General features: G+C 47.1%; 1 protein-coding gene across 1 annotated transcript in view; it reads right to left on the bottom strand.

Annotated features, from left to right (window-relative positions):
- The window catches only part of LOC119436076 (paramyosin), a 33,564-nt gene extending 19,879 nt beyond the window's left edge, over window positions 1-13,685 (bottom strand). Inside the window, exons 1-4 of the mRNA XM_037702823.2 lie at window positions 13,435-13,685; window positions 3,968-4,024; window positions 2,237-2,490; window positions 629-707 (exon numbers count right to left, since the gene is read on the bottom strand). Of these exons, the coding sequence (XP_037558751.1) occupies window positions 629-707; window positions 2,237-2,490; window positions 3,968-4,024; window positions 13,435-13,536 (492 nt within the window). The 5' untranslated portion in view covers window positions 13,537-13,685. The remainder of the gene's footprint in view (window positions 1-628; window positions 708-2,236; window positions 2,491-3,967; window positions 4,025-13,434) is intronic.
- Between the last annotated feature and the right edge of the window lie 126 nt (window positions 13,686-13,811).

Here is a 13,811-nt window from a genome sequence, read left to right as displayed (position 1 = left end):
TATCTTTTCTTTATAAACATATAAGAAGCTAGCCGTAAAATAACGTGTGTTGCACAACTAATCTGCAAAGGAGTTTTAACTAATGCAAAGTCATTTCCTCTGTGCGCCTCCCATACACAAGTGCCTTTTAGCAGTCATTAACATGTTATCTCCCGGTTCCAGTAAGATATCGCTTAAAATTTATCTCTTTCATACCGCACATCGTTTCAGCTTTGCTTCGTATTCTGATTATCGCAACCCAACATCGAACGGGCTGTGCATCGTCATTTGGAGGTTTGGCAGGCACGCACTGCTGATTTCATTTTATATGTGGCGGCGGCCATTAGATTCTCGAAACTGATTTTCCAGAGAGGTCAGCTCGTTATGATACTCGCCAGCATACCAAAATTTTTGGGTTTATCGTGCCAGATATTGTAAATTAGCATAATAACTGCAATATTTTCCAGTTTATTAATTCGGCTCCTTTGTGGTAACCGAGATGATTGGCAAGTGCTTGTAGAATCTTTTTTTTTTAATTCTCATCTATTAAGCATGCCAACAGACAACGAACGACACAATCACTGAAGACGTGCGCCGACTGTGGCACTCGTTCGCCCTTTAGGGGGCGTCGTTCTGAAAAGTGTCGTACCTTCTCCTTGTTCGTGTTCTCGACCTGAGCCAAGAGTTCGTAAACCTCGGCCTGGAACTTCTGCCTCTCTTTCTCGGCCCTGCAGTAGAAGAAATAAACAGTTACCAGAATATGAAAGACATGACGCCATTTATGACAACAAAAGTGTAACATCACTATATTTAAAAGAGCCACAGCCACAGCCCTGAGGAAAAAGCGAATTTCCTTTACTAGAAAGTAAATGTGCCGTGCTATCGCCGTTGAAATGCTTTCGCGCCTGAACTTAACACACTATCGTTCTGAGGTCAATAAAGAGAAAAATATGGGCTACTTTTGCTGATTGCATGAAAGTTGAGCAAGGATGAAAATTCTTTTAGTAAGATACAACGTGTCGCCATTCCGTGATGTGCTTAAAATTTATTAAATTATGGGGTTTTGCGTGCCTAAACCACCACCTGATTATGGGGCACGCCGTAGTGGGGAACTCCGGTTTAATTTGGACCATTTGGGGTTCTTCAAGTGCACCTTCATCTAAGTACACGGGTGTTTTCCGCATTTCGCTCACATAGATATGCGGCCGGCGTGGCCGGGATTTGATCCCGTGACCTCCTGCTCAGCAGCCTAACACCATAACCACTAAGCAACGTGGCGTGCTTTAGCTGTCAATTTGTACGTCGACGTGCTAATACTGGGCGGTTTGCTAGCAGCCCTTTAGGTTTACGGTGCAGGGATTGACCCAAATAATTAGAGCTGAAGTCGTGACTTTTAGCCAAGCTTCACGTCGGTGGGAAGCAAGTAATACCCACGTGTACAGTCGCAGCCCATTATAGGTCCACTGGCTTTCCTGGACGTGAGCACCTTATTTGATCTTTGAGTCCTGTGGTTTACCTTGCTTTATCTTTTGCGAAATTCTGCGTAGGGTTTTTCCCATGCGCCACTGTTGGCCCTCCCATGATGGCCGAGCTCCTGCTGTAAGCGCTGCCAGTTATTGCCAAAGGAGCCCCTTTTCCTTCCTCCAACACGAGGGACAAGTGTCACAAGGGCTCCAATTGTACCCACTCATGCAGTGCAGTGTTTTCGCTTCAAACAGGAGGTCGGCCGTATTTGCTGTGTGGTAAAATATATGTGGGAAGAAGCCCACTTGTGGAGGAGGAGGAGGCGGAAAAAGAAGGAAAGGCAGGGAGGTTAACACTGATGAAATTTCGAAGAATGCCTAGGGTGGTAGATTTCGGTATACTTACTCACTGAACTGACATTGTGCTACTTTCAGGCCAAATGTGGAAAGATAGGCTAAGCTGCTCCATTTATACTTGTCAAAGGGGAAAAAATGTGTTTTCTCTGGGATGGGTCCTGACGGTGCTTGTCCCGAGCTGCCAGCAAACTAATGGAAGGAGCACATCGAGTGGTCGCGCAAAATGCAACAATAACACGTTCGTACGCCGCAGGGCAAAGGGCCACTCGCCGTCTATAGTTAAGCACGGCACAGCATGAAGCATAATTGAAACAATGAGCAAATATAGTAATAAGTTCGTGGCCGCGGGCAAGACGATTAAAGAGGTAAGCTCCCCTGCTAAACTCCCTGGTCATATCCTTCAGGCGCTCGAATCAAGTGCTGCTGTAATAACGTACTTGCTCTTGGCCTTGGACACGAGGTCCAGCTGCTCCTGCATTTCGGCGATGGCCTCTTGGTGCTTCTTGCGCAGGTGGTGCGCGGTCTCCTCGCTCTCCAAGTGCACATCCTCGAGCAGCTTACGCAGCTTAGACAGCTCGGTGTCGCGTTTCTTGTTCATCTCGACCACGGTCTCCGAAGAGCCCTCAGCTTCTTCCAGCCTGTCACTCAGCTGCATCAGCTGCACCGTCAGGTCCGACTTCTCGCGCTCGATCTGCACGAAGAGGTGGCACGTGAACCATGCAAGACGTTCCCAACACAGCAGTACGTGTTGTCGCTCACCACATTGAGCTTTAATGCTTGGTTTTAGAACTGTAAGCTTCATAATCTATGCTAAAAAAACAGAAAGAAAAAGTGCAACTCATGTTTGCACTACCTGCGCCACAGAGGACTGCGTTTATTCGGCACATCTTTTAATTGTTTTACTACATATACCTTGCGGCAGATTCCTCAAATAAATTTTTAAAAAGGGCAACGACGTCCATTTTCTCAAGCATCGGCGCGCGCGCGTGCACATTAAGACCTTTCTCTCTTTCTTAACAGTGCGATCACAAAAACTCGGAAACCCTGCAATCATTTTTTTTTTTTTTGCATGTGCGTGAGGTGCTAGATTAAGTACTGCACATTAACAGCACCTTTTTCCCACGAGTAAAGGGTATCAGAGAGCACTTCACTTCACTATATTTCACTGTACTTCACGGGAGTCCTGCCATATAGGCAAATTGACGCCCGCTTGTACAGATGGACGGCTGGCGTCGTGAATCTCTTGCTAGCGTCGTATGTGACTAGAAACATTTACCGTTGGTTCTTGTGGCTCATTCTGTCGTGCTAGCGCTTATTTGGCAGTTTCTCCGCGGCGTTGCTATTCACTGGTACTAGGTGGGTGCGAAAATGTCGGCAGATGCAATGTTTAGTTCACCTTCCACACAAAGGTGTTGTGTGACCCTTTAGGAAACATGCGGAAACAGTAGTGCTCCAAGATTCTTGTCCAATCGAGCGCTTCGGTCGCGTTCCTTGCATTATGCCCAGGTCGTAGTCATGCGGGGTGGGGTCACTGTTCTTCAATATATGCTATAACCTAGGCACAGACGGCCACACCTTAGCAGTAGTCTCATGTGGTCCTCGTTACTTCTCCGGAGATCTTAGTTTTCTTTTCTTTCCTTCCCTTTTTAATAAAGCCCATCTTGGATGAAAACGCGCTAAGCGTGAAGAGCACATCGGGCGTCCTAAGTGAAATCGGAAAGCTACGACACCATACCGCATTGAAGCGCGTGATTAAAATGGAAGTTTTCCACCTTAGTGGCGTGAAAATTGCAAAATTTAACGCATACGATCTTTTTCATTTACCTATCCTTAAGTATATATTGATGTAAGGCTGTCGTAGTCGCGTGTACTCACTGCTGACTTCGGGGAGAAAATTTTGTTCTTTGTTACTCGTGTCAAAAGGAAAAATAAGAGTGTATACTAGCTCATTCATGGAAGAGGCACAAAATCTTCTCAAATTGTGTTACTTCAGTAAGATTCGCGAAAATCCTTCCCTCCCCCCCTCCCCTCTTTTTACTTTTATTTCTAATACACAGCAAGCATACAGGCACCGTAGCCGCCTCTTTCTTTCTTTTTTTTAAAGATCAGATGAGCTGTCCCATTAAAGGCACTATGCACTTGTTAAGGCATTCCGTCGGCTCTCTTACCCTTTGCCTGAGCTCCCGTTCGGACTCGAGGTCCTCTTGAAGCAGGCGGAGCTTGTCCTGAAAAAGAGAAAGAAGATATCCATGTCACGTGCTCTGCTTGCAAATACATCTTTTGAGGCAAAACAACAACTTTTCAACCATGATGAATGCACTAAAGTATGGGTATCATTTCTGCATTAACATGTCCACATGAGCCTCGCCTCCAACGTCGCAGGTAAAACCCGCTGCTTTTAATAGATAATGCTGTCATGCAGAGCACGAGAAAATTGCAGTCTAGGATATAACGTATAAGGGCTAGCCACTGATTGCTCGCAATAAGCAAGATGTACGAAAAAGTTGTCGCAGTTTCACCTGAAAGGCGAAGCATCAATTGCGATAGCAAACTTGTAGAGAGCTATACGGAGTAATGATATTAGCTTTATCAGCTGTATAAACTTGGACATGCAGCAGCATCGGCAACACGCAGAACTGTTGTCGACGCCATCGGCGTTTTGCCCGCGTTCGCTCAAAATGCGTGCGGCGTTGGTGACTGTTGCCGGAGCCTCTGATATAAATAGATGATAAGTGGTTCTTGAGGGAAAGGGAAAGGTTGGCGCTATCTCAGTTTCACCTGAAAGGCGAAGCATCAATTGCGATAGCAAACTTGTAGAGAGCTATACGGAGTAATGATATAAATAGGCACTGCGTGCCGCAGCTAAACGTCGCCTCCCTTCCCTCCCCCTCCCCCACGGCATCTCGCTCGTCGGAAGAAGGCGCGTTTGCTCTACATACATGGTGATTGTGAAGGAGAACAGAGACGCCTACTTCTGCAGCCCTTAAGCGAGCACGGCGCAGGACGCGCGTTTGTTCTCCGCCGTGCGTTCACTCCCCGTGAAAGACGCGCCCCTCGCGCCCTTTCACTCGCACATACAGCGTTCGGCGCGCGGCGACGATTTCTTCTCCAAATGACGTCATACGGAACCTCACGGCGACGGCGACGGCGACGCCGACGGCAGAAATCTGCTTTTGAGTGTCCATATAATTGCTATCGCAATAAAAAAGAAAAAACACGTTGCATAGCCATAGTGCCTCGTGGTGATATTTTCCTTTCTGATTCTTTTGAATGTGGAAGCCACAGTGTACTCGCGCAATGTGCCGACACCTCATGTGAAGCGCACAGAGCTGCTCGCCATCGTGTTTCGTTACTGGTGTCCCTTTTCCTTTCCGCGCACGCGTTCCGACAGAAAGGAAGAAAGCACATTTCCAAGCCTTGCGAGTGACTGATTGGGCAATACCTTTTAGAAGACCCAGAACAAGCACCGGAGGCCCTTTGCCGAACCGCCCTATGGGGCTGCCGGCTTTCCTAACCGCTTATTTCAATCTTAGTTGTAGCAGAAGGTCAGCAAGCGGGTTGAATATCTTTGGCTCATCTGTTGCTTTCTCCGTGCTCTCTTTTATTGGCTTCTTGTTTTTTTTTGTTTTTTTTTTTCTTCTGCAAACGTCCATCTATGTTCTTGTTTTCATTTCGTTTACTCCGAAGGAAATCTGATGATGCCTAAGCCGATAGAGATAGATAAACTCCGTCGAAATCACTCTCAACTCGTAAATATTAAATCAGACGTTCAGCTATCAAATGGTCTAATCTATGCAATCCGCGGAGCAGACGCTGTGATGAGCGTAAAGAAGAGAGCGAGGAGAGGAGAAAGGCGAAAGTAACTGCCCGCCTATTTCATTACAAATAACGAGTCCGCGCACTCTCGCGAAAGTGCAAAAAAAAAAAGAAAAGAGAAGAGAAAAGTAAAGAATATTGTATATCATAAGAAGAAAAATTGAGACGCGAGAACTCTTCACTCATCGCTTTTAACTCTCTTTTTTCTTTTTTTTTTTCCTCTGCGTGACATGCCGGGCGCACGCTAATGTTGGAAGCGGTCGCCACGAGATGGCTCCACTGACAGGCAACTCGATCTCGGGGCGGCGGGACCGAAAAGGCCCGGCTGGAGCTTGCTTTTATTTTAGACTGTGGCTCTTTCTTTTTTTTTGATTATTTTGTTTTGCCTTTCTTGCTTAATTTGGTCTTCCCTTCCTGCTTAGTTTTTCACCCTCTTCTTCTCTGTCTTTCCGCGTGTTCTCTTTAATGGCCTTTGTGGAATGCATGGTGGTAGAGCGCTATCTTTGTCGATCTAGCGTTACGCTTATTAGGTAGCCATTACCTTTCTCGGGAATGAAAATCTTCGTGGGTTTTGCAATCCAGAACCTTCTGCAATCAGCTTTTAAAGGGGGTTGGGGTATCACGCAGTAAAAGATGAAGAGCTGAAATTGCTTCGCTGTGTCATTGCTTCTGTCGTCTCGAGTTTTTATTTGCCGCAGTTGAAAGTTCATTTTTCCTCCTACGTTTTTCTGTTTGCTTGTGTGTTTCTCTTCATCGTTCTGCCTGACAGCGCGCTGTCATACTGAGCAAAGATAATGTGTTTCGAGTGGAAAAGAAAAAAAAAGAACCAAGGGGCGGAGTAAATGAAAGAGAATGGGAGAAACGGCTGCCTTACGAAAGCAGTCTAGAAATCGAGTTTCACCGTAGGACGCGCACGCACAAGGGACGAATCCTCTTTCAGGCAATGAGAACGCACCGCTGGCCTTTGTGTCGTTGCCTTTAAGAATGTGTTGGAAATGCGCGACTGAGTTCCTTCTTTCCAGTGGATTCTAAGCGCGGAAGAGCGGAGGAATAGCGCGGCTTTCCATAATAAATGCTAAACGAGCTTCTTTTGTCGAGACACGTCTTTTGAGCCGTCGGTGTAGCACCAGAAGAAAAACCAAAAGCCCGTATGTCGCAATCATACACAGGTTGCTTGTAATTAATGATGAAAATCGGCTACTGAACTAACATGCCATGCTTATAATTCAAATCTATGAACTTTCTTAGGATCACGCTTTTTTTATTACATGATGAGTAGCAAAAATAACAGAAATTTGCATAAATTGCGGAACACTAGCGTGCTTAAATTGCGCTAAAATAAGTTCAGGTTAAACACGCCGCTTCATCGGATCGCAAGAACTGGCAGGTAAGAGTTTTTTTTTTTTTTTTTCATGGGAATGGGATCCAGTAGTTTCAATAAGTTTTCATAATTACAGCATGAATAATGTCCGAAAGTGGGCTCTAAATTGACATATCTTAGTCCGCAAATTGCCAGTTTTGCCATCTCCCCAGTACCCAGCTGGTCTCTGGCGTATTGGCGTTCGTCGTCATTGCCCGGCGAGGGCCTGGCAGTCTGACATTTCATCGCTGCCTCGCGAGCGCTAGCGTATGCGTAAACTGACTAGCCAAACTGTCGCGTTTGTGGAAGAGCTGCCTTGCTTCGCCCGACGAAGGACACTCGACCGTCGATGGTCAGGACTGACGCGAGCCTTCCTCGTGAAGCCCAGCACCGGTACTATTCGGGCCGAGCGACAAACGCGAGCCTTTTTTGCCAATCCTACTGCAGACGGGCGGCGGCCAAACTGGGGAACGCCTCGTTGTCGGCGGGCGTAAATAGAAGGACAGGTCGGCCGGAAAGGACGGCTGTGACAGAGGTCGTTGCGTATGACGTGGCGGCGCGTTGTGCGCGGCGCTCGAGACGAGGCGAGGAGGAGGCGCCGCCCGCCCGAAGAGCCACGCTCTGTTTCCAGCCGGCAGCGCCGCCACCCGCTGCCCAGGAGGGCCTGGCAAGCCGAGGAGACCTGCTGACGTTTATAAATACACCCGACGGGATCTCCGGCCAGTGGCCAAATTTAGCGTCGGAGCCGACGACGGTTCCTCCGTCGGTGGTGTGCAGCCCGCGAGCGCGCGCTTTCTTGGTGAGCTCACGCCCGATCGCTCCTCGCCAGCTTACCTCGCTCGCTGCCTGAAATTTTAGAGCTACCCCTGGCGCGAGCGTTCTCTCGCTGGGGGTCTTGCTGGCATACCGTCGCTCCCTCGCCGGCAGGTAGCGTACGTCGAAAAGAGCGGTGGCCTCCGGAGGCCCTAAAGGTCGCTGCCCCGGTGGCGGAAGCTACGCCAGGTCACCTGCTTGAGGCCAGCGATCTTGGATGCGACGCGCAATAAAGTGCCCCGGTTCCATCTCATTAGGCCTTTGAGTCGCACGGTGCGACAGCCGGCTGAACCGAACCAAAACTACGTTCCCACTTTTTCCGCCTGTTCAATTCGTAGTGAGTGCACACAGTTTTCGCACGCCCTTGTGCGCAGGTATCTTGACAACGGAAAGCTTAATGTACTGCGCTTTGCGTTCCGACGACGGCGCCCTGTTCTTGTGTAAAGCGAGTCGAGTAATGAAACCTGAATTACCAGTGCGCGCAGTTTTCCGGGCCGCAACGCCGGAGCGATTATTGCCATGGTGTAGATGTAGATGTAGATCTTTGGAAATACTGGCACGTACCCACTCTGGGGGATTAATGCACCTAAAGATCAAAGAAAAATTAGCATTCACTTCCTTTTCGGCATGTCGGCGACAAGGGGCGCTAACGAATGTTAATATTCATGTCTGCGTAGCTCACCCAGACCCACTTTCGCAGCATATCGAAACGTAGTGATTTCAAAGCATTAACTAATTGTTGACCAAATTGACTGCACAGTTTCTGACAAATGAATTACTAAAGTCCTTTGCGTTTCAATTTGTGCCTTCTGGTAATATGTGTGCGCATTTCCTTATAAGCATCATCCACAGTTCTTGTGTGGGTCCATGTCTTTTTATAGTAAAAACGTAAAAAGAAGCGAAGTATTTGGCATCACGCAGATCACTTAGTACATCATAATTAGGCTTCAACATTCAAGTTGCAAATTTGCCTTGCCGGCATCCCCATATGCACTAAGAGGCAAGTATTTTTCATTCTTCTATCAGTTGTATTAACTAAATGGTTTACATAATGGTCTACGTACAGTTATAACATTTTATTAGTAATCTATCATAAAATGTACTTATGAAAGAACTTGGCGATATTTCGCGCGACATTTACGTATGAAAACCATATTTCTCTCGTTCTTTTTTCTTCCGCGTTCTGTGATGACTTCGGGGTCTAAATTAACACGTCAACTTACCTTCTTCAGTTAACGATAGTCATAATTCACTCAAGGAAAATGAATACCAATGTTGAGTTTCTTCGAGCAATTTTGCTTGGCTAGAACAGAACGTGGCTAGGACGCTTACTCCAGGTTCCTCCTTCGCGCATGCGAGGCTTGCGTAAAGCGCATTTCACTTATGGGATGCGTTGAGAATTGCAAGCTGGCCAAATAGCCCACTTAGAGCACTAAATTTACTTTTCTACTGAAGAGTAGTGTTGCGGTTCCTACTCCCGCATTGAGGACACGGATCGGCTGCGTCACGGGATAATTGTCGGTCCGGCAAAAGTCAGAATCGTGGAGTGGGGTCATATTTTATTCCCTTTCTTATAGATATCGTAAGGCATGTAGGGCGTAGTAGCAGCAATGGAAAACCAAATGCGCCATCGTAGATTTCAAGTGCGATGATTAATTATCAGCAAAATAATTCCTACTGTCCTTTCTATGCTTTTTCCCTCCATTTAAAGGCAATGAATAGTTTTCAAATCCGAAAAGTCATCTCAAAACAACCTCTTATCGCTGGTAATAGTGGAAGCGACAGCTGAGCTTGATACGCCTCGATATCAAGCGGCACATCACCAGATATTTGCGAGATAACACAAGGCTACTTGCTTACTGGCATGCATGGGCACGATACCGTAATGCTACGTTGGTATCGCTCTTTAAATGCCAGCTATCACACTTCATGCGTGTGTCAGAGCATGTGTTACCTCCTACACGCCCTCATCCGTAGAAGGCGAAAAGTTGCCACCGTAGCTTACGATACAGAATTGGCAGTTCAGTCCACTGATGCAGGCATCTGTGCCTCTCGGGACTGAAGGCGCGCATGCACCCGTAGTTTCGAATGCTGTGAGATCGAATGTGACCACTCATTTGGTTATCTGCCGTAATTTGCACGGGGACATTACTATCACCAGAACCATAAGAGGCGCGACTCAAGGGAATGTTTGCAGGGGATAATGCCATTCATTTTGTCTAGAATTATAATTTGGCTACAATATTACTTTGTCCCATAAAAAATTGTGTCACGACAATTAACTCTTCCGTTGCTTTCGGCAAGTTGCATTGACGACCATGAACCGTCAAGTCCGAGTGGATCAATTTACTAACTTTGTTCTTTCCCACGATATATTCTTACATAAACATATGTGACCTTATGCAATGTTATGCAACGTTAATCTATTGTTAATCCAACCATAGCATAGCTTAACCTTACAACCTTAGCTAAATAGTTTAACCTTAATAAGATAGCTTAATTATGAGTCTAAAAGCATGGATGAACCATGCACTTCACCGTACTTCGACGCTGCTTTTTGAATCGCAGCTACGGCCTTGTCGTAGAGCATCCACCTCTACAGGCCGGAGTCACTGGGCTCATACCTCAGTGCCACCGACAGCCCATAATTTTTATATAGTTAAGAATTGTCCCCTGTTTTGATGCTCAGTTGCATGTGGTGGCCCTACAGGGATTTTTCAGCGTTGGTCTCTGAGCACCTTCCTTGGAACAACAGGCGGCCTTCAAGTAGAGCATCCGGCGCTGCTGTGGGGCTTGGACCAAGAACCTTCCGGCAAAATAAGCCGTAGCGACCAGGTGCATGGCCGCTACGGGACCATAAACGCTTGGAAAAAGGAGCATTCCCACACAATAGATGCGTGTATGCCACATGAGACACTGCAGACATAATACCGCCAGATCTATGAGGCAGAACATTTTTAAAGCGTTCGCTTACTGTTACGAGTTCAGAAAATCACCCATTTTGCATCGTTTTCTTAAAAAGTACACACTGCATCTTGCGGTGGCTGAACACGAGGCAATGCTTAGCGTTTCTTGGTTTTCCTCAGCTTCTCTAACTGTTCCTGCGGTAAAGTGTTGCTGCGAGTGTTGCCCTAACCCTTCGCCACTTGCTCCGCAAGCGACATGAGCCAGGTGACACCACTGATGCAAGACTCTGGAGGTTCGAAGTGCGCTCGCGCTAGAAGAGCAGCCGCGTCCTTTCGTAACAGTCTGTTTTAGCACTTCCAAACTGAGGCACGCCGCCATAGGGCAAAAGAAGGTCATGGGATTTTTGTCTTGCGCAAACGTTGCAGCCGTGAATTTCAGCACTCGAGAAGCTTACGCCATGTCTGACGAAAACGAGACAAAACGAGCTCTGGCGAAGACGAGACAGAGACACTAGCGCCACTTGAAGCTCCGAACAACGGCCATTCGCCTGTTCTTTAGGGCAGAACTTGCAGCTTGTTAGAAAGCACAACGCCCCCTTTTGCGTCTTGCATGTTGGTGCTACCACCCACATTCCTGCATTTCAAAGGACGTCTGTGCCTGCCCCTCAACTGCTGCTAACGCAGGTAAAACGATTGATTTCTAAGCTCACAATGTTATTGCGACTGTTCCGATACAGGTTACAAAAAAAGGTGTTACGTTGAGAAAGTGGGAATGTTATGGGAAGGGCTGCGTAAGTTTGTTTTCCTACGAATTTTGAGCGAGAGTAGTTCTGATTCATCCTACAGTCCTTGCCTTTTCATAAATACGACTGCCTAAGAAGTTACCTTTAATATGATATTATTTGTATTCGCATTATATATATTAAGTTTATATTCTTCGAAACATAGGTATTCGGATAATATACGCGTGCAGCATGATCGTTTAGTTTACAACAGCAAAATATTTGTTGCAGAGTTTAGATTGTGTATTCTCGCCTCCGTAAAATTATCTGGTTGTTTAAATAGTTTCAGTTGAAATGGTCCTTAATCTTCTTTCCTAATATTTTATGTATTTGAAAAAGAATGCGCTGAAAAGTAAGCAACATTTTAACTCGTTCTTTCACTTGCGATGCTCAACAAAGCGAAACTCCCCGAAACTCGATGCCATGACCAAATGAGGCAGCGTAATTTGGCAGGATTTGTACAAGCCGCCATCAGCGCCTTTATAGCGAAGATATAAAGATCAAGCAAGAATATTTGACGCCTAAACAGGCTCGCGAACTGGAATTATTGCTGCCTGTCAGATCTGCTTTACTGCTTTACGGCACATACGTAAACATTCACGGAAGGTCAATGACTAAGCGAGCAAATGAATAGATGAAGCTTTGCCAAGTGCTTGCTTGTAATTGAGCATTCCCGGTATATTGTTCGGAGCTTTCATTTTCATAGTACTCGGCTTGAATGCCCGTCGCCTCAACCTAACAGCAATATTTAATGCGTTAGCTGTCTGTGCTTAAAGTTTAAAGTCGGAGATACAGTATTCGAGCAGTATTAAAAAGCGGAGTGGTCGCGATATGTACGTTGTATTCGACAGAAAGCAAGCTCTGCGCAATCCAAGCTCTACAAGATCAGGCACATCGCGCAAACAATGGACCCTGAATCAGTATAAACATGCGACTTTTGAAGCAGTATGCGTTGCGCCCGTACTCCCCTCAGGTCATGATCGAAATGTGAGACAACACCTTAGCAGAAAGGTATAGCTGAATGCATATTGGTGACTCCTGGAAACTGGGAGCTTAGTAAGTTGAGCTGGCTCTACAACGCCGCTTGTGGAAAGAAAGCGAAAAGCCGCCTTCCCCTGCAGTTATTTACTCGACTACGCTCACTCGGTCGGTCGGTTAATATATTCGCGCAAAATAAATCTCTGCGTAGCTATTGACATTATGTTCAGGCATTCGACCGTTTCATTTTCTCTACGAAAGCGGGCATGAGCATGTAGGTACACTACTACATGTGTTCTGTCTGTTCGGAGGCTTTCAAGCAAGCTAGGCGTCTTTGAATTTTCCCTCAGTTTTCAGTGTTTCGCTGAGTAATATTCCGCCTAGCAACCAAACTTTTTTCACTGACACACGACTGGGCGCACTTCATGCGGTCTGACCTTTAAAATCTAATTTTAGTTTCATCAGATATGTATTGCGTTCTCTGTGCTCTACAAGAGAACTGTAGAAACGTGCAGTCATAGCTGGAGCTAATATTCTCAAGACGGAGTATAACTACCCCCCAACATACACTCTTCTTTCCCTTTGGCTGTCGTGATTGCTTTTTTTTTAATTATGCCTTAAAGTATACCCGTGACGGTCACTGCGTCCTGATATCGATTAACTAGGTCCGTTTCACTTTGGTGAAACGCACTCGACAAGCGCGCCGAGACGTCGCCTCAGCCAATGCCGCCGTTTCGTTGAGAAGGCTTGACTTTGTCAGGAAGACAAGTCTCCAAGCTGAAACATTGGCATATGGTAAGGAGAGACCAGGGTTCTGCTTAGTCCCCTTTCTATTACGGCCAGTGCATGTATAGAGCGCCCGCCTGGAAGAATCGCTCTCCTCGAGCACCGTCAAGCAGTGCGCAGACAAACCGCAGCCCGCGAAAGAGCGGCGGTTCGTCACGCGTCTAACCACCGGGGCGTGCTCGGTGCGTGCCTACCTCAAGCCTGGTGAGCGCGCCGAGGTCGGTGCCATATTCGATGGAGATATCTCCAGAGCCTCCGGTGCTCTTGTACATGTACTTGCTGGTCCTGGCAGACATGGTCGGTCTTCTTCAGCGGAGCCGAGTTCGTCGAAATGGAGTCGAAGTGTGGGCAAGGCTGGGGTCCGCGCACCGGGGAACCAGAACTCACACACCACACCAGTGAGCGGTAAGAGCCCTCGACGTCGAAGTGAGCAGAGCCCGGGATCGCCACTTGAAGGTCCTTCCAGAGGGCTGACTTGGCCGCGTGAGGGCGCGCTGGTCGCCTGCAGCCAACAAGGTGCTCCTGCGAGGCTTTAGGCGCGTTGCTTTTTTGCTGCGCGACCGGCCGGCTG

Source organism: Dermacentor silvarum, chromosome 1 (assembly GCF_013339745.2).
Source record: "Dermacentor silvarum isolate Dsil-2018 chromosome 1, BIME_Dsil_1.4, whole genome shotgun sequence".
Lineage (NCBI taxonomy): Eukaryota > Metazoa > Arthropoda > Arachnida > Ixodida > Ixodidae > Dermacentor > Dermacentor silvarum.
Note: the sequence above shows the minus strand (reverse complement) of the source record. Positions and strands in the feature narration are given on the sequence as shown.